General features: G+C 42.9%; 2 protein-coding genes across 3 annotated transcripts; one reads left to right on the top strand and one right to left on the bottom strand.

Annotated features, from left to right (window-relative positions):
• On the bottom strand, positions 1–9,116 carry MIX23 (mitochondrial matrix import factor 23). Its single transcript, XM_072357165.1, has 5 exons — positions 8,775–9,116; positions 7,940–8,065; positions 7,280–7,426; positions 3,407–3,466; positions 1–291 (listed from the first exon to the last, which is right to left on the bottom strand). The coding sequence occupies exons 1-5, from the start codon at positions 9,114–9,116 to the stop codon at positions 241–243; spliced, it is 726 nt and encodes a 241-aa protein (XP_072213266.1). The 3' UTR covers positions 1–240.
• FAM162A (family with sequence similarity 162 member A) lies at positions 8,267–16,872 on the top strand. Of its 2 annotated transcripts, none has more exons than XM_072359210.1 (5): positions 8,267–8,601; positions 10,114–10,239; positions 12,643–12,751; positions 15,278–15,386; positions 16,620–16,872. In XM_072359210.1, exons 2-5 carry the CDS (start codon positions 10,161–10,163, stop codon positions 16,713–16,715), a joined length of 393 nt encoding a protein of 130 aa, XP_072215311.1. In that variant the 5' UTR covers positions 8,267–8,601; positions 10,114–10,160; the 3' UTR covers positions 16,716–16,872. The 2 variants fall into 2 exon arrangements, with proteins under 2 accessions (XP_072215311.1, XP_072214466.1); XM_072358365.1 differs by lacking the exon at positions 8,267–8,601 and adding an exon at positions 8,997–9,130.
• The last annotated feature ends 599 nt before the right edge of the window (positions 16,873–17,471 follow it).

Genomic DNA, 17,471 nt, shown 5'->3' with positions numbered 1-17,471 from the left:
CCATTTGAAAATTATTTTAATACTATAAAACTCATTTGTTCACATATTTTGTACAAAAGAGGAGTTGTTTTCTCTTAATTACAGGAGAATTATTTAAACCTTGAGATTCCAGATAGGTAGGTCCAAAATAAAGCAAGACTGGTTGTCCTGGTTCTGCAAGGTCCAAGTATGGCTCGCCCAAGGTCTCTTTCCAGTTTGGATCTCATGATTGTGGACCACCTTGGTGGAAAATACTTCACATCATTGACTCTTCGGAGGCTTGTAATGAATTCGGCAACGCTCATTAAATACCTGAAACACCAAAAACAGAAGAGCAAAAGCAAATCAGGCTTTGTCTAGAGTCTTCAGACTTCTGTTAACTGCTTTCTCCTGCCACACCCAGCTCAAGGCACCCAGTGCCACTGTATCAGTGAATGGCACTTACCAGCACATCCGTCTCCATTTGCTTTCTCTCCTGGCTTTACTAAATCCAAAGTGCACATCTCAGTGCTGGGGAACTGCAGAGCACTAATGTACTCCCCCTCAGATAAGGCACTCATCATCCTTGTGGTCTGTCTACATCAAAGACACTGAACTTTTTGGCTCATTGGTTGGTAGGAGAATTTTTGTTATTGTTTTAAAGAGGGAGGGAAATGATCAGTGACAAGATCCTGACCAGCTGTGTTCTCTGAAGTTCACTGCGACATTCCAATCTGGGCATCGGATGCTTCTCTTTCCTGAGCAAATGCATTGTACTTGGTGGCAAGAGCTAAGAGGCGCAAGTGCTCTTATAGCCATACTTTCAGTTATTTGGCTGCAGGTGCTGCTGTTGCCAGCATTCCATGCAATGAACACACTGCTCTCACCCCACTTACCCTTGACACCTTCTCTGGGTAAAATCTGGAACATGGAACTAGAGACTGAAGATCACTTAATTGAGCTCGAGCTGCAGAGCTCAGCAAGCAGTCTGCTTACCCTAACAAGGGCAAGTAAGCATGGCTATGTCAAAACAGCAGTCTAAATCAAAAGCACAACATATAGGCCCAAAAAGTTGTCAGTGCTGTTATCAAGAAATTTAATTATTTACCCTTTTAGCACCAAACTTTGACCAGTGCATGTCCTGAAAAGTGGCACGAGCACCACCTAGCACCGAGTCAAGGCAACAGCAGTTACTAAGCCACCGGCAGCACCCATGTGAGAGCACATTTTGCCAAGGTACCCCGGTCCTTTTCTGATATAAATTGTCTTTGATCTTTAGGATGCCAAATTTTGTGAAGTCTCCTACAGACTTCATGTGCAATGTGAAGGGTCTTTAGTTTTGAGAAAGTCATGCATCACTTTATATAAATACGTTATTTTAAACTAATCTCCCTAGAATAGAATTAGACAATTCTGCAATTGGCCTCCTTATTCAGCATGCAGAACCAACAGCTACTTCAGTAAAAGCGAAGATGCCAGCATGCGTTAAAGCAATAATTTAAGTAATTTTCAACTTCACTTCAAATTGAGTGTACTTTAAGAAGCAGAATACATATTGCAAACTAATTCACATTAGAGGAAACATGACACTCTGACATAAATCTTTTCAAATGCATGCAAAGCCTGTGCAATTACATTACCACATGCAGCAGACACCACTGGAAGGTGTGTAAAGATCTGAGACCAGAGAACCAATAGAAGGAAATTGTAGAAATTAAAAGCCACACAGGTTTCCCATTAGGAGCATTTTCATACTAAGTGAATTGCACCATTTTTCTCCAAGTCATTCTATGTGCAAATATGCCTTAAAGAGTACTGGAAATGCAGTCTATGCTCTCTCACATCAAACAACATTCCAAAAACATCTCAGCTTCCAACACACTATCATGCAATCTTTTATAGCATATTTAACAGCAACTCCGAAGCCCATGGAAGATCAACATTACAATCTTACTAATACTGCCTCCTACTTTTAGAGCATCTACACACAGGCCCCAGGGCGTTATTCAGTGCACATAACTCCTGTAGCCTACCTGTGAAGCATTACTGCTGCTTTTCACATAGGAAAAGGTGCCCAAGTACCATAAAATTAGTGTTGCTTGGTAAAGTTTGATTTTACTGTCTTTTATGTATTAATACAAAACACTGCAATAACAAACTCTCACATAGAGGTGGTGCAGAAAGGTTAATGTAAACGTCTTGCTTTGGAAGTCAGTTACTTGCTCGGCATCAGCCAAACAGATCTCTACCACACACACTACTATAAAGCAGCACCTTTCTGTAACTCACCATTGCTACAGCTACCCAGACTAAGTATCTCAAAATAACTGTTTCCTAATCACACATTTCTTGTTTGCAGTGCTCAGGGTTCACATAAATCCATAAGGTACTTTTTCAGCCTCAGAGGGAGGTGACAGCAGAGCTGGAGATAAAACCCAGGCAGACATTTCTCTTTAAGTCCTTCACTAAACACCTGCAAGCTAAAACCTCTGCACCATGTGAGTACCTCACCGCTTCTCAACTAAACATTCCCAACTCCCAAGAAAAGTCAGGCACTTCTGTCACTAACAAAAGCTTAAATCACTGGTATTAGTGCTAAGTCCACCCCTTTTAAAATAAAATTTACAGTGCTGCTCCAATGAAATGTTTGCCACTGGTGTTGTTAAAGTTATGATATTTCTTAGTCATATTCAAGCTGGCTCAAAATTAATTAAGCTTAAGGGCATGACTAATTAATTAAGGGCATTATAAGCTTTTCCAAACAGTACAGAGACTGAGTGGGAAAACATGTAAAGATTCATTTAGCCTCCATCCAGCTCCAAGAATACAAAAGACATTAAGTTGTATTTCATTTACCCTGATGAAACCTAGTTCTAAAATTCTAAATCTGAGATTAAGAAGGGATTAGAGCATCTGGGGCCATAGATCCAGAAGGTGACACCAGAAAGCAACAGCAGGACTGCCCTTCACACTAGGATCATCCATCCAGGCCTGCAGAAACTCTGTCAGAAAGAGGTTTAACTTCTGCAGCCGCATCCTCCTCCAGCTGTTGCTCAGAAGCATGACTGGCACCAAATAGAGCCATGACTGAAAGGCTCATTCCTCTGACACCACAAGAGGCCCAGCCAAGCTTTTCAGACAGGCCACCACAGACACGTTTACCAAGTCTCTAGCCACTGAGTAAGGCTGAGAAGGGGATCTATATGGGGAGCATTCTACAGTCCTTCTTTCCCAGTACATCAACTTCATTTCTTTCCACCACAGTGACTCTGAAGAGCCCTGAAGTCTGACAGATAGCCCTGAAATGACTGACCTGAAACACTTGCCCCAGCACTGCCCTCACTGTTCCTAGTTAACCTGCCTCATAAGCATTTGTCCCACAGCTTCAGGGCAGGACAGCTCAAGCCCATGGCACAGAGCTACATTGCTTTCTAAAATGACGGAGTACCTTCCAGCTTCTGTCATTTACCACTTCTTCAACATTGAGCTCCGACTGCATCAATTTCAACTGTAAAAAAATAACAAACAAAGAGGTTATTGTCAAGATGTTCCTTGCAGCCATCAGTACTCACTACCTCTGCAACTTCAGTGACAAAGACCCAGTACCAGGTGCAAAATGAAGTTAATCATCCTGAAAGCCTGGTCCTTCCACTCAGCCAATATTTTGGGTAGGCTAAGGAAGTCTGCAAGGGGCATCCTGAAAGCAGAAGTTACTACTGGTTACTAATTCAGTCTTAAATATCTCCTGTCAAGATTTGATAGAACGAACTGATCAGCCTTAATGTTTCCACAGACAAAAATTACTTGTGGGTGAATAGCACTCAGCACCAGGGATAGCAGTGCTGTGGTTAGCTTTGCAGCCTTGAGTTCTCAGTCTTCCACACATATATTACTGGAGTCAAACAAGATAGTTAGCAACAGAATTAGGGGAAAATCAGATTCCCGATTTAGAATTAAGATCAAGAAGGTATCCCTTCTGTTTCCTTTGCCATCTATCAGTGCACTGACCAAAAAATGGTCTACAAGAACAGATCGCATATGCTTATGGTCTCAGAACCAGTTTCTACGGTATTTGATTAGAGTGGGACAAACTAGGTTTACAAACAGGTTGGAAGAGCTCTGAAATACTACAGAAAGCAGTTCTAGAGCACTCAGTCAATCCAGAAGAAATGTAAGAATCTCTGTTTCAGCCCTATTAGTAACTCCACAGAGCATATGTGACAACCGTGTTCAGATGACCTGTAGTAATTTGGCCCTGCCACAAGTTCCAAAAGCAAAAGAGGAGATATGAGAGCCTATTTGTCATTCATGTTAGGATTTATTTTTGTTGGAGTTTTAGACTCCAGAATGAATCAACTTTAAATATGTAGTTCCAGTCAGAGAGTTGGTGAACAGGTGCAAACAGCAATCTCATCAGAAAAAAGAATCCATCCAAGCAGGACATCCAGACACGTATAGCTTACACAGGTGTTGGATGAGCTTTTGCTTACTCAATAGGACATCAAACTGTTTGAAATAATAACACAGTGTTAGCTGGGTGATCAGATAACCATAATTAGGCTCTCCAATATATCTGCTCAGAAGATCTTTAGCATATCAAGGAAGAATTGTCCCTGCCGGAAAACATGAATAGGTTTACAATCATGTTTTCACACCAAGCAAAACTACTATTTCAGTCTTTTGCTTAGAAATGCAAATCCAAATAGCAATGCAATCAGCATTAATCAACAAGGCTACAAAGGTGGTTTGGGTTGGGTTGTTTTGTTGTGTTTTTGTGGATTTTTTTTTCCCTTCAAAACCAGATTCCAACATTAAGTACGATTAATTCACTTGATAAAACTAACACTCATTAAGCTATATGTTTTGGACTTCCAGAATTAATTTGGTTGGCTATTTTGAAATTTCATATAAGAGAACTAAGATAATAACAATAATCAAATGATATTTTTAATGTAAGTGGACTACTAAAAGAATTGGCTGATAGGCCTACATAACTCCAAAGATGTTTCTTAAAATCAGCAACCCAGAAGTAGTAATCTTGTAGGAAGTCCCCCAGTTTGTATCACTAGCAGTATGAGAGAAACACAAATAATAAAGAGTAAAATAGATCCGTATTGAAAACAAATAAAAACGTATTTGAACGGCATAATCTTAAAATAGGAAATGCACTGTCAAGAGAAATTACCTAAAAAACAAAACCAACAGCAAAACTGAACTCCTGGAGAAGGAAAGGAAAAAGGGAGAAGCAGGGAGGGGGAATGCGGGGGGAGGTGGAAAGTGTAAATTTGAGGTCACCCGACTGAAGGATTTCTGAGATGTTTACCAGTTATGGATTGTTTTTAATGTTTGAAATCGCCTGTAGTTATTAAACATTATCACTGCAACCTTCTCTTTGGTTTTAGTGATAAGCTCAGAAACGAAGTGATTTAAAGAACTGACTGCAAACAAAACTTGCAGAAAATTCTAAGCTACCATACTAGCTTTCCCAAAGTATTACAGAATCAATCAACTCAAGACCTCCAAGATCACCCAGTCCAACCATCCACCTATCACCAACATTTCCCCACTTATCCACGTCCCTTAGTACAACAGCTACGTGTTCCTTGAACACCTTCAAGGATGGTGACTCAGCCACCTTCCTGGACAGCCCATTCCAGTGCCTGACCACTCTTTAGGAGAAATCTTTTCCTAGCACCCAAGCTGAACCTCCCCTGGCACAACTTGAGGCCATTCCTTCTCATTCTATCGCTAGTCACGTGGGAGAAGAGGCTGAGCCCCACCTCACCACAACCTCCTCTCAGGTAGCTGTAGAGAGAGAAGCTCTCCACCGAGACTCCTCCAGACTCAACAGTCCCAGTTCTCTCAGTCTTTCTTCTTAAGACCCGTGTTCCAGATCCTTCACAAATTTCATTGCCCTTCCTTGGGCATGCTCCAGAGACTCAATGTCTCTCTCATAGTGAAGGAGCAAAAACAGAACATCGTACTCGAGGTGCAGCCTCACCAGAGTTGAGCACAGGGGTATAAGTAATGGGTGGATGCTCATTTTAGTTCTGAAAGTTAAGACTTTAAGGGCAAAACCACTTGCTTGACACTTGGTTCTTCAAATATGAGTTGACATCAGAGCACTCCTCCAAAAGCAAATGTCAAACAGTTCATTCAACGCCTGGAAATATCAAATGATGGACACTGATCCCTTGAGTTCCAGTCATCCCTCCAGGAAATTCTTTAGTTACAAATGCATATCACTGCTCTGGAAAGAAATGCTCCTTCAAACTTCTGATATGCCATCTAGCTCACCTCTGGTGAAGAACACCTTCCATCCAGAGGCTATAAGGTTGGGGTTTTGCACATTACAATCCCTTGTGCAAATCCAGAAATCCCTTTCACACAATCTAAACTAAATACTAACAACAACAACAACAAAATTTGCTTAACTGGAATTCAAAGCTTCCTGACAGCTCCTCAAAATGGACAGGAACCTTGATTAATACAACGAATAAAATGCTTCTCAGGCTAATGGTGAAGAAGGATGGCTTTAAGGCAGCATAGCTGTATGGTACAAGAGATAAATGTAAAGAACACCTCATTATCTTCTAGTGATCGTACCTCGGCACCCACCGTCATCTGCAGTTGCACTACTTTTTACAAGAACTCAAAAAAGCAAAATAAACCTCCAGACATGTTGAAGAGAGTAAATAGTTATGTCCTACTAGGAGACGTTTGTCAGCAAAGTTTGGAGTACATTGTGGAGAAGCACATATGTTTTTCTAGGCATTTGGGTAGTGGAATTTCAGAAGATGTGCCATTTACAGGATAAAAGTAGTTCTGTTCTTATGGTTCTCACAAATCCAGCCGATAAGAACAGAGGACAACACTGCCTAAGTTCCACTACCTAAGCTGGGGTTGTTCAGTCTGGTGAAGGGTAGCCTTTCAGCATCTACAGGGGAGCTATAAGAAAGAAGGGAACAGACAAGAGGAAATGATTTCAAACTAAAAGAGGGCAGATTTAGACTGGATACAAGGAAAATATTTTTTTGCAATAAGAGTGGTGAAGCACTAGAATAGGTTGCCCAGAGATGCAGTGGATGCCCCGACCCTGGAGACACTCGAAGTCAGGGTGGACATCAACCTGACTGAGTTGTAGATATCCCTGTTCATTGTGGGGGATTTGGACTAGATGGCCTTTTACAAATCCCTTCCAACACAAAAAATTCTATTCTGTGAAATCAGCATCCCCTTCAGGTTCTCTCCACCAAGGAGATCTTTCCATATGGGAAGACAACCCACATCTAAGTGACCTCTCAAGATCTTCACCACTCACCTTTGTCTGCTCTTTCCTGAGTTGCTTTAATAATGCTACATCATCCTGCGCCTTTTCCCTCTCTTCTCTGAGAGTTTTCACTACACTGGAAGTCTGAGCAATGCAGTTTTTGATGATTCTCTCTCGGCTGGTGTGAGCTTCCATCAGCTAAGTGGGAAGAGGGAAAGTCACAAGTAGGTCAGACATCAAATTAAAGAAACTTTCTAGAATCAAAGTATTGCTGTGTCTACAGAACTCCCTTCGTCTCTATAATCCATATGTTAGAAGCAACACTGCTTTAAAGCAGTAGGTACTAACTTGGTCTGATGGTAAAAGTTAAAGATATGCATGCAGATGACATACGAGCAAGTGTTTTTGAGCACCACAGAACCATGCTAGCACTCATTCTTCAAAGAATGAAGCAAGCCCACTGGAAGTGCACCTCAAAAGAACAGTACTGCAGGATAAGCCACTCTACAATGTGATTTTAAAGCAAGGCAATTTTTACATGCATGCAGTTTAGCTGTGGAGAGAGAAGTCAAGCAGGCCAGCTATGAATACATTAAAGCATGATCTACCATGTTGGCCTTTTCCTTAGAAACTGTGGTTCTCCCCTTTAGTGGGCACCGCACACTGGAAAATCTCCATAGGTGAGCAGAAGTTAAAGGAACAGACACTTACGGACTGGTAGAGCTCTTTACATGTCTGGCTGGCGTCAACTTTCCCTACAAAGGAAGCTGTAGGAATTGTAGTGTTTAATTCATGGACGATTCTGTCATCGATCGTCCTCATCACCCTGAGCAACTCCTGCATTAAATAAAAACAAATTAAAAAAATAAGAAAATAAAACCCACAAGGAAGCCACAGTTTCTACCTGCTTGGTGCAAAACAGTCTGTTTCCCTAGCAGGAAGACCAGTGGGAGACAACTGGGCTCACCTAAAAAACCAAAAGCCTGCCTCTCCCCTACACAACAGTCTCCTTAGGAGGCAGGGCAGAGCTCCACAGGCGCTGCTGCCTGCTAGCAGGGCTGAAGAAAAAGGGAAGCCAGCCCCAGGCTGCAGCCCCAAACTGCTCCCTGTGGAAGAAGCGGGCCTCTCGGAGGACTCACGGTATTAAAGAGCAGCACCGACAGACCGCGCTGAGCCACCACACTTCGGAGCAGCCCACGGGTTCTCACACGTGCCTCTTCTGTACACAGCCTTACTCCATGAAGCTGTGCAGCCCGGTCACGTTTAGCTAAGAGCCCGATCGCACAGCCTCTCCCGGCGGGCAGGGCAACGCTGGGGCAACTCAGCCTGCTCCCGGCTGCGAGACAGGGAAGGCCGGAGCCCCCGTGTGCACGGTGAGGGTGCTACCGAAGGGCGGGCGGGCGGACGGGACAAGGAGGGGAGGGGCCCCGAGGGCACTGCGGCCGGCCGGTCTCGCAGTGCCGCCGCCCGCAGCGGCCCGCAGCCCCGCACACCGCCCCGGGGTCGGCCCCGCCGCCCCGCAGCACGATCCCGTCAGCGCCGCTACCTGGAACTCGGCGAAGTCCTCACAGCTCACCCCGCTGCTGGGCGCCGCCATACTGGAAAGGCCGAGGGCGAAGCGGCGGCCAATCGGGCGGGAAAGGCGGGGCGAAGCGGGGCCGGGCGGGCCCTGCCTGGGGGGAGTCTGGAGCTGCCGGGCGGCGCGGCCGGAGGTCGCCGTCGAGCCGCGGGGAGAGCAGGCGGCCCCGAGAGGCGGGTCTGCGCGTCGGCGGACACGAGCGGGCCCGCGCGTCCCGCCGCCCCCCTCCAATCGCCGGGCCGGGGCGGAGCGCTGCGGAGCGGTGACATTGAGGGGAGCCGCGCAGGGCCGGGCGGTGAGCAGCGGCATGTGGGGCCGCGCCGGTGAGTAACGGGGAGCGGAGCTGCCAGGGCCGAGCGGGTGTCCGTCCGTCCGTCTTCCCCTCGGGCCGGGGGACGTGTAACGCGGAGCTCGGCGCCTCCGAGGGGTCCCGGACCCGGCGCGGCCCCGCAGCACGGGAGGGGCGGGCAGACGGGGCGGCCGTGCGAGTCCCCGCGAGCGCCGAGGTGCGGGGCCTCCGGGCTGACACACAGACGGGAAGGGAACGGGCTGGTGTGCCTCGTTGTTGCTGATCCTCTGAAGACCTTGAACGCTGCTTGAATCGGGAGGGCACTGATCCCTTTTCCTTCCCCCCCTCGTAAAGAAGAAAAAAGAACTCAATTTATTTTAAGTACTCTTTTATCTTCCTTTTTTTTGTTGTTATTTTATTTTATTTGTGTGTGTGTGTGTGTTTGTTTCTTTCCCCCCTCAGAGATGTTTCGTTAGTGAATGCATTATGACTTTCTTCAGAGCACGTTTTCATACATCAGGTGTTTTGTCTGGTGCACCACGAAGCGCCTGTCCCAGGTCCCACCTCTGTCACTCTGGGAATGATAAGAGGAATAAAGCATTGGTGCACAGCGCTTGGAAGAGTGCTGCCCAGGGCATATCGCGTGTGTCCGAGTAGATAAGTTCCTTGAAGTGATGTCTTCTGCAGGAGAAACCGCTCGTGGGCTGTAATCGGTCACTCTTGTTACTCTCCATATGCTTAACAGACAAACTCAAGTGATATATTTTAGAATTTGTAAAATTGACCTTATTTTCTTTATTAGATTCTGATGGTTCATGGAGTCATCTTTATTAGATTTCATGGGTTATTATATCTGTAGTTTCTTTCATAGCATTAGATTTGTACCTACTGTTCTTATTTCTTGGTTTCTCTTGGGGCTGGGGGGAAGAACAACCTCCTACCTAAAAGTCAGCCTTCTCACTGCTTAACGCTCTGAGTTAGATCTAGCCCTTGTGTTTCCTCTGCTTGCTCTTCCAGAGAAGGCTGTTAAGCTGCTGGAAAGAAACATTCCCTCCTTTCTGAGGATGAGTCGGGGAGTGGGGCCAAAGGTGAGCAGGAGGCTTTGCAGCAAGCCCCAGGAGGAAAGTCCAGTTCAGCCAAGAGGTAAGCTTGTGATAAAGACTATGCTATGTTTCTTGCTGTCGAATACTGGGCACCTGAACAAGAGCCCCTGCTTTTGCAAGAGCTAACTCTTCAGGCTGAAAAACTGAGCATTAAAATTGGCAGCAAGACCTCGTGTTTCTTTTTTAACAAAGCCAAGAGGCAGATTTTCTTCTTGTGACAATTACACGGCTTTCACTTTGTAGTAGATCATTAATGCTGTATTTGATGTATGGCTCTACACTCTGTGCCTCTTCAGCTGGAACTGACTGTTCAGCCCCAACACAAACAGGGTTTAGGAACGCTGTACCAGCTAAATACTTCCGCAGTTTTTCATTGCAGAACCAGCTCCAGCTGCTCACAGACTTGAACATGCCCTGCAGGGGAGAATCTGAGTTATTGGCTCAATTCATATCCAAGGATGAAGTGGGTCAGGGAAAGATGAAGTCATGAAACTCTAGGTGGGACAGTTATGATGCTCTGATCAGATGTCTGTGTTACTGGTTCCCTCCTTGAAGTACTGATGCTAGATCAAAGTAGTGTACAGATGTGAAGCATTGAAAAACCTCTCATCTGTGCTGAGTAAGACCAAGAATCTCTTTAACAGCGTCATGTCTCCAGTAATGGACAATAAAGGGGGACCTTTGCATTTTTGTAGGGACCAAAAGGAATGGTGTTGCATAGCAGGATCTGAGAGGGAGTGTCCCTATGTGTCTTTGTGTTTAATGGTCCTTGTTGGATTTTTATTCTGTAAATTTGTGAAGTATTCTGAGGTTGAAACTATTTTTAGCACCCACATCCTCTGGGAAGAGATTCTTCAGCTCAACGGCACTGTGAGAAAGTATCTCTACTCCTGATATTTGTTTTTGAATCTGTCATATGCTGTTTTTCCTCTGTTCTTAATCCAGTACTCTTTCCAAAGTGTGTGTGGCCCACATTCACAGCATCACTTACAGTTCTGGTGCCCTCTGTTGTGCTGGAGGGGTATTCGATTCGGTTGGTGCTTTTCCAAGTGGATGGGTTTTGGTGTAATACAGTGTTTGTTCTATGGCAGCCACTCCACACCTGCGGAACCCTTAGGAATTTTGACTGTTTTTCAGACAAAGGCTCAATGTTTCACACGCTTTTCAGAATGCCGAGTTGTGTTTTTGTACAGTGACATAGTAACTCTTTTGTGTTGCTCTCTGTTCCTCTCCTTATCATTGCTAATAATATTGTTTGCCTTTCTGTTGTTGAACTTTTCCCCAAACTTCTTTGAAATCCCAAGGACTGCTCCTCAGCAGTAAAGGCTAGGTTAGAGTTTATCTTTTGTATGTGTACTGAAAGTGCTTTTTTATATACATGAAGTTCCACTGGCCCTGCCATTGACTCTGGACTCTGAAGGCCTGCAGCTCTTCTCACGTAGCCATCTTCTTTATAGTTTGTAATAACTGAGTGCTGTGAGCAAACTGTGTATCCACAGCACTTCCTGTGTCATTAATGAATCCACTAGTTCATTTATGAATATGTACTTCCATGCAGAATCCATCCCATTATTTTGTTTTTTTGTGTTTTTTTTTTTTGTTTTGTTTTTTGTTTTTTGTAGGCTAGACTATAGCTAGACTATAATATTATGCAAGGAAACTTTCCTACTTTATTTTGCCCCTCACTGCAAGAAATACATGGAGGCCCTGGAGCGTGTTCAAAGAAGGGCCACAAAGCTGGTGAGGGGTCTGGAGCACAGGCCTTATGAGGAGAGGCTGAAGGAGCTGGGAATGTTCAGCCTGGAAAAGAGTAAGCTCAGGGGAGACCTCATTGCTTTCTATAACTACCTGAAGGGAGACTGTAGGGAGCTGGGGGTCGGCCTCTTCTCTTGTGTAACTGGTGATAGGACTGGAGGGAATGGCTTCAAGCTGCACCAGGGGAGATTCAGGCTGGACGTTAGGAAACACTACTTCTCTGAAAGATGGTCAGGCAGTGGAATGGGCTGCCCAGGGAGGTGGTGGAGGCACCGACCCTGGAGGTGTTCAAGGAAGGTTTGTATGTGGTGTTGAGAGCCATGGTTTAGTGAGAACTATTGGTGATGGGTGGATGGTTGAACTGGGTATTTTGTGGGTCTTTTCCAACCTTGGTGATTCTGTGACTTTGAGCATTTTGTTTATGGAGGTTGAAAGCCTGAATTTAGAATGCTGGAGCAGGTTCTGCAAATTTAGAGCTGCAGAAGAGAGACTGTGAACGAGATTTGGCTTTCCCAACTAACCTACCCTCAGTTTAATCCATGTTTAGAGGTTTATTAACCTGACCATGCGATAACCTTTTTGTTTTGTAACCAACACTAGCATAAAATTCTGCATTATTCAATCTAACCAGTTAGGGATTCAGCTTTTCTGACTGTCATTTTTGGTTGGCTGGCTGTTCTTATTGTAGGTCGGCCTGTTTTGCGGGTGCCTGGACACAAGCCTACAGACTGGGAGAAGAAATGTTTGCTGTGGGCAGGCCATTTCAAGAAGCCAGAGGATATACCAGAGGTCGTCTCGTAAGTGCCAGTTTCAAAGCTGAGAAAGAGCCATTGCCTGCACAGGAATAAGTTATCTGAATGCAAATCCAAAATACCTTTTCTGAAGGAGAACGGGTTTCTACAGATGAAAATTCGTATGCTGCTGTGGTTGTATCATCTTGTAGATGAGGTTATGTGACCTGGAGAGTTCTGTATTGCTGAGCTGATTTAGATGTAAACCATTTAGATTTTTCCTGAAGGGATGACCAGTGTCTGTCAGTTGTTTCATTAGTAAGACATCACATCCATTAATTTTTATTCATTCAATCAAAAAAGATCTTTGCAAATAGTAGCATGAGCTTCTTCTAGTGTTTTTCTTTACATGTCAAAGCCTCCTATTACATGAAACTTTCATGATATAGCCATAAAGTAATTGAAAGTCACATATAATATTTATTAATGAATGTCTTGAGGGCAGAGGCCAACTTTCTTTACTCCTGGGTTTTAAGCAAATAGTGTAACAGTTGCCTAGTGGAAATGCAGTAAGTTTCCCCATAGAGTCCAAATGTTACTGCTTTGCTCCCCATGATATAGAAGATAAAACTGAATGTTCTAAGATCAAATTTAACAAAAACAATTTTAAAAAATGCAATTAATTGTTAGATAAAAAAGCATTCCCAGTGACACTTAAAAGGGAATTCTTGGTTTTGTTGAGGGAAATAGTTCAGCCAAAGTTGAGAAGCTAAAACTACCAAAGCTTGTTTGCTTTTTCTAATCTGAGTAAGATTGAGCTGTAAGGCATCTGATTATAACTGTATGTTGCAAGATATGGTTGTCAAAAGTAACTAATTTGTTAAACTAAATAAGCACTAAACTACTGAATTGCTTTTAAAATGAAAGTTGTGTTCAAATGACTGCCTTTTCCTCTTGTATAGTCTAGCACACCCAAGATACTTTAGAAACTAACTAGGAAATTGTTAAACCATACTTCTGTGCATTTCATCTTAAATGCATCCTGAACCCAAGTTGTTCATCATAGATTGTTTCTAAGAACGAATAATCTGGAAGCTAAATTATTAGCTTAATGCTAAATCAATGTGTTTTCTATAATCAGAAATTTTCTTCAGATCAGTACTCTGAAACGGTGATCAAATCACTCTTGTACTCCCCTCCAAAGGAAAGACCAAAAGCTTTTCAGTTCTTATGTCCTACATGACTTACCATATCAAACCGTCGTCACGTCATGGGTTCAAACATGATGCAGGATTCCACATTCAGTCATGTTTGTGCAAAGTGTTAGTATCCCAGTCCTGTTAATTCCATTATCTATGTTAGGCTTTGCATATAATTATTTTGTGCCATAATGTTGATACTTTTCAATTCATCTGTAATTTCATAGTATGCTAAATTTAATCAGTGAGCACATTAGACTTCCTGAAGAAGGGAGTCATCCACTCTAAATTCTGCAAGAAGAGTTAAATATAAAGGAGTAGGTTGATGGTTAGTATGGGAAGGATGTCTGGAACTGTGTTACGCTTCATTGGTCCTTCTCATAATACAAACTTTCCATTTACTGTAATTGAGATTTGGTAGAATGATAATAGTTATAGTTGTTTCTATTGTGGAAGATTTCTGTTAGAAAAGATGACGTTAAACAGGCTGACAGATCTCCCAAAGGAGTAGCACAGCTACTGGTGTGCCTGGATAAGTCTGCTGAGGTACAGAAAAGATCTAAAGGAGTTTTCCATCATCAGCTTTGGACAGCTCCAGGCTTCCTTCATTGCTCAGGAAAACAGATTACCTGAATGAAGTCCATTTCTTCTAGCAGGAGGGAAGTTGTAACCACTGGTATTCTACCAAGTCCTGTTCAGAATTTCCAGGAATGTTCTTTTCAGCAGCCACTGTGAAATTTATAAATAGCTGTAGTAGAGGAAGCCTTCTTTGGAAAATAAAAGGTACCATAAATGAAAACGTTTTGAATCTCAGGCAAGAAGGATTGCTAAGCTGCGATAATACGTCCCTCTGCTCAAGAAACTAAAACGGCTAACATTTTATTCCTTCTGACAAGTGGGGTTTTTTAACTATGCTTCTGCTACTGAGGGAACACACATTTTACAGTTCTGGAACACAGTGCAGTTCTGATGTGGATAGGGGACTTGCTGTATTCCTAAACTTTAGAAAGTAGCATCATCAAACTAGTATCAGTAAAAATATCTCTTTTCTCCCGTCTTCCCTGTAGTGAACACACCCACTGAGATACTGCATTGCAGTCAGGTGGTGTAGAAAGGCAACGTTCTCTAACAGTTGAGTAACTGGAAAGTAAAAATGTGTGTGTTTCCAGCTTTGGGAGGAACTCCTTTCTTACTATGATCTGCATCTATCCTAAGGTAGCTCTAGAAATCAGCCTTGCCCATTCTTGTAAAATCTTGGGTTTAGTTTTCTTTGTGAAAAGAACAAAGCACTGCTAGTGTAATGCACAAACTGCATGCCAGGAGAAATCACAAAACTAGCCCCTGGTTTAGTTGAGTCTTCAGTAATGAGTCTGTTCTTTTATTACTTCTTGAGGATTGACGCAATCCGAGCAGCACAAACCACACTGCGGGTGAAGTTCAGCTATGTAATGATTGCCTTGACAATAATGGGATGCATCGTGATGGTGATCAGAGGGAAGCAGGTAAGCGTAAATTTTTGGCTGGTGAGTACAAATGCATCTTTCCTCAGTTCCTCCTTTGGATTCTTAGAACTGTTTGTCCTTCCAGCTCCCCAGAAAGTAATGCTCACTGATTAATTCCCAGTTCAGAAAAGAAAATACACTGTTAAGACTGTATGTACTAAAACAGTCTTTTTCTCCCATGGCCTTCCCACCCCAGCAAAATACTTCACCTTATCTTGTGCTGTTTTAACTCCTCCGTTTTGCTGATAGGCTGCAAGAGTTTGAAAGGAAAAGTAATTTTCTGTTCTGTTAATCTGGTAGATGGGCAAATGTTCCTTGGGCCAAAAGGATCCATACAATTAATTGCATGGCAAACTATTACAAATCACCGTACCTCTCTATGCACTGCAACAGCAAATAGGAGCATTTCTGAGAATTGTCAGTCTTTAAACAGTGGTGAGGTAGGGTAAGCACTAATTCTGTTCTCTCTAATTGTATTAGAAAAGTCTCCCTTTACTCTGAATAGTACATTTGTTTATTTTTTTCAATTATTGTTTAATTGAAAAAGCTGAATATTTACTGGGAAAGCCCCCAAGTGCTGTAGACACTGAGCCACCATCCTCTCTCTATTCCTAGGCTGCCTTTCCCTAAAGCCATTCTGCTGATTACAATGTTTCACTCTTCTTTCTGTTGACAACATTTTTAGGTAACCTTTAAAACTGAGTCTCAATGCCAGCCCTGTAAACCATTGAAGTGCTAACACTTCCACTTGTCTGCATTCACTTCTCAAAATACAAAAGGATGCATCACTGAGATGAATCAGTGGAAAGGTTTCTCCTTGGTGTCAGCAGAAGAAATCAAGGACTAACAGTTCCCAAAAGTTGTCTCTCTTAGGTTTGCAGAGTATGAACACAAACACTGGAAAAGAGGACAACTCCTTTGGGACCTCAGTTTTCACAGCAGCTGTAATCTATTATATTTAATTTTTTGTTTGCAGTACCTCTGACTTCTGAAGATGAGATTAGAATTAAATACTGACCATAAGCACAGAATACATCTGCTTGGGCTATTAACAGAAGGGCTTAACTTGTTCCCAGAGAAATGAGTTGAAACTAAAATTATCTGGATGCTGAATTTTAACCCTCTCTTTTCCAGTTATTGCCTTGGTAAGGATAGGCAAGATATCTGTAAGCAATTCATCTGTGTGGTCCTTTAGGTGATGCTTTCTACTCATGCTTTGTCATTATTTTGTAGGCAATAAAAAGGCATGAAACTCTTACAAGCATTAATTTGGAGAAGAAAGCTCAATGGAAGGAAGAAGCTACTCAGAGTACATCTGCTAAACCTTAGAGAAGAAAAGGAAGAAGGCAGGAATGGAGGAAGAAAAGCTGAAGTCCTCTTCATCTCCTTTTCAGAGAGTTTCATCTTTTTTGTGCTCAGAACTCATGTTCAAGAATGAATGCATTATCCTGTCATCATTAAAAACAAACGTGTTTCCTTCCTGGTACCTTTCCTCCAAACCCTCTTTCTCAATTCCTGTAGCTTTATTTCATTCACTAACTGTATAACAACTCGTTACTCCAGTCATCCACTATTACTGACTACTCCAGCTCTCTTCAGAAAAAAATATTATATGTATTCTATATTTACAGGCTCCCTAAAAGCTTTCTCCATGAGAGAACAATTATAAGGCAGGTCCTTGACTTGAGAGTAATTCACTACATTAACACTGTCAAAATGATCCAGAAGTTATTGGAAAGCTTGCTTACTTATTCTAGGTCCAAAATATTCTCACCTGAGGAGAGGCAATGATAGTGAAATAGCATTCCACAGAAACAATGTGCTGTAAATAAGAACCATGTTTTCTGATGGAGTTGTGGGGTGGGTTTTTTTTGGGGGGTTTATTTGGATGGGTTTTTTTTTTTAACAATGGAGTTGGCAGTGAGGTAAGAGGAAATTCAAATTAAGATAAATTAAAGAATACTGAGCATCAGCTTCAGCCTGTGCTATCCAGCATACTTAGAGGAATAGGAGAAGGTCAGTCAAGCATTTCTGCTCTCTGGTGCCAAGCTCTTTTGCAAAATTTCGTTGGATTTATTTGCATAT

Source organism: Excalfactoria chinensis, chromosome 1, assembly GCF_039878825.1.
Source record: "Excalfactoria chinensis isolate bCotChi1 chromosome 1, bCotChi1.hap2, whole genome shotgun sequence".
Taxonomy (NCBI): domain Eukaryota; kingdom Metazoa; phylum Chordata; class Aves; order Galliformes; family Phasianidae; genus Excalfactoria; species Excalfactoria chinensis.
The sequence above is the reverse complement of the archived record's forward strand: the minus strand, read 5'-3'. Positions and strand labels throughout refer to the sequence as shown.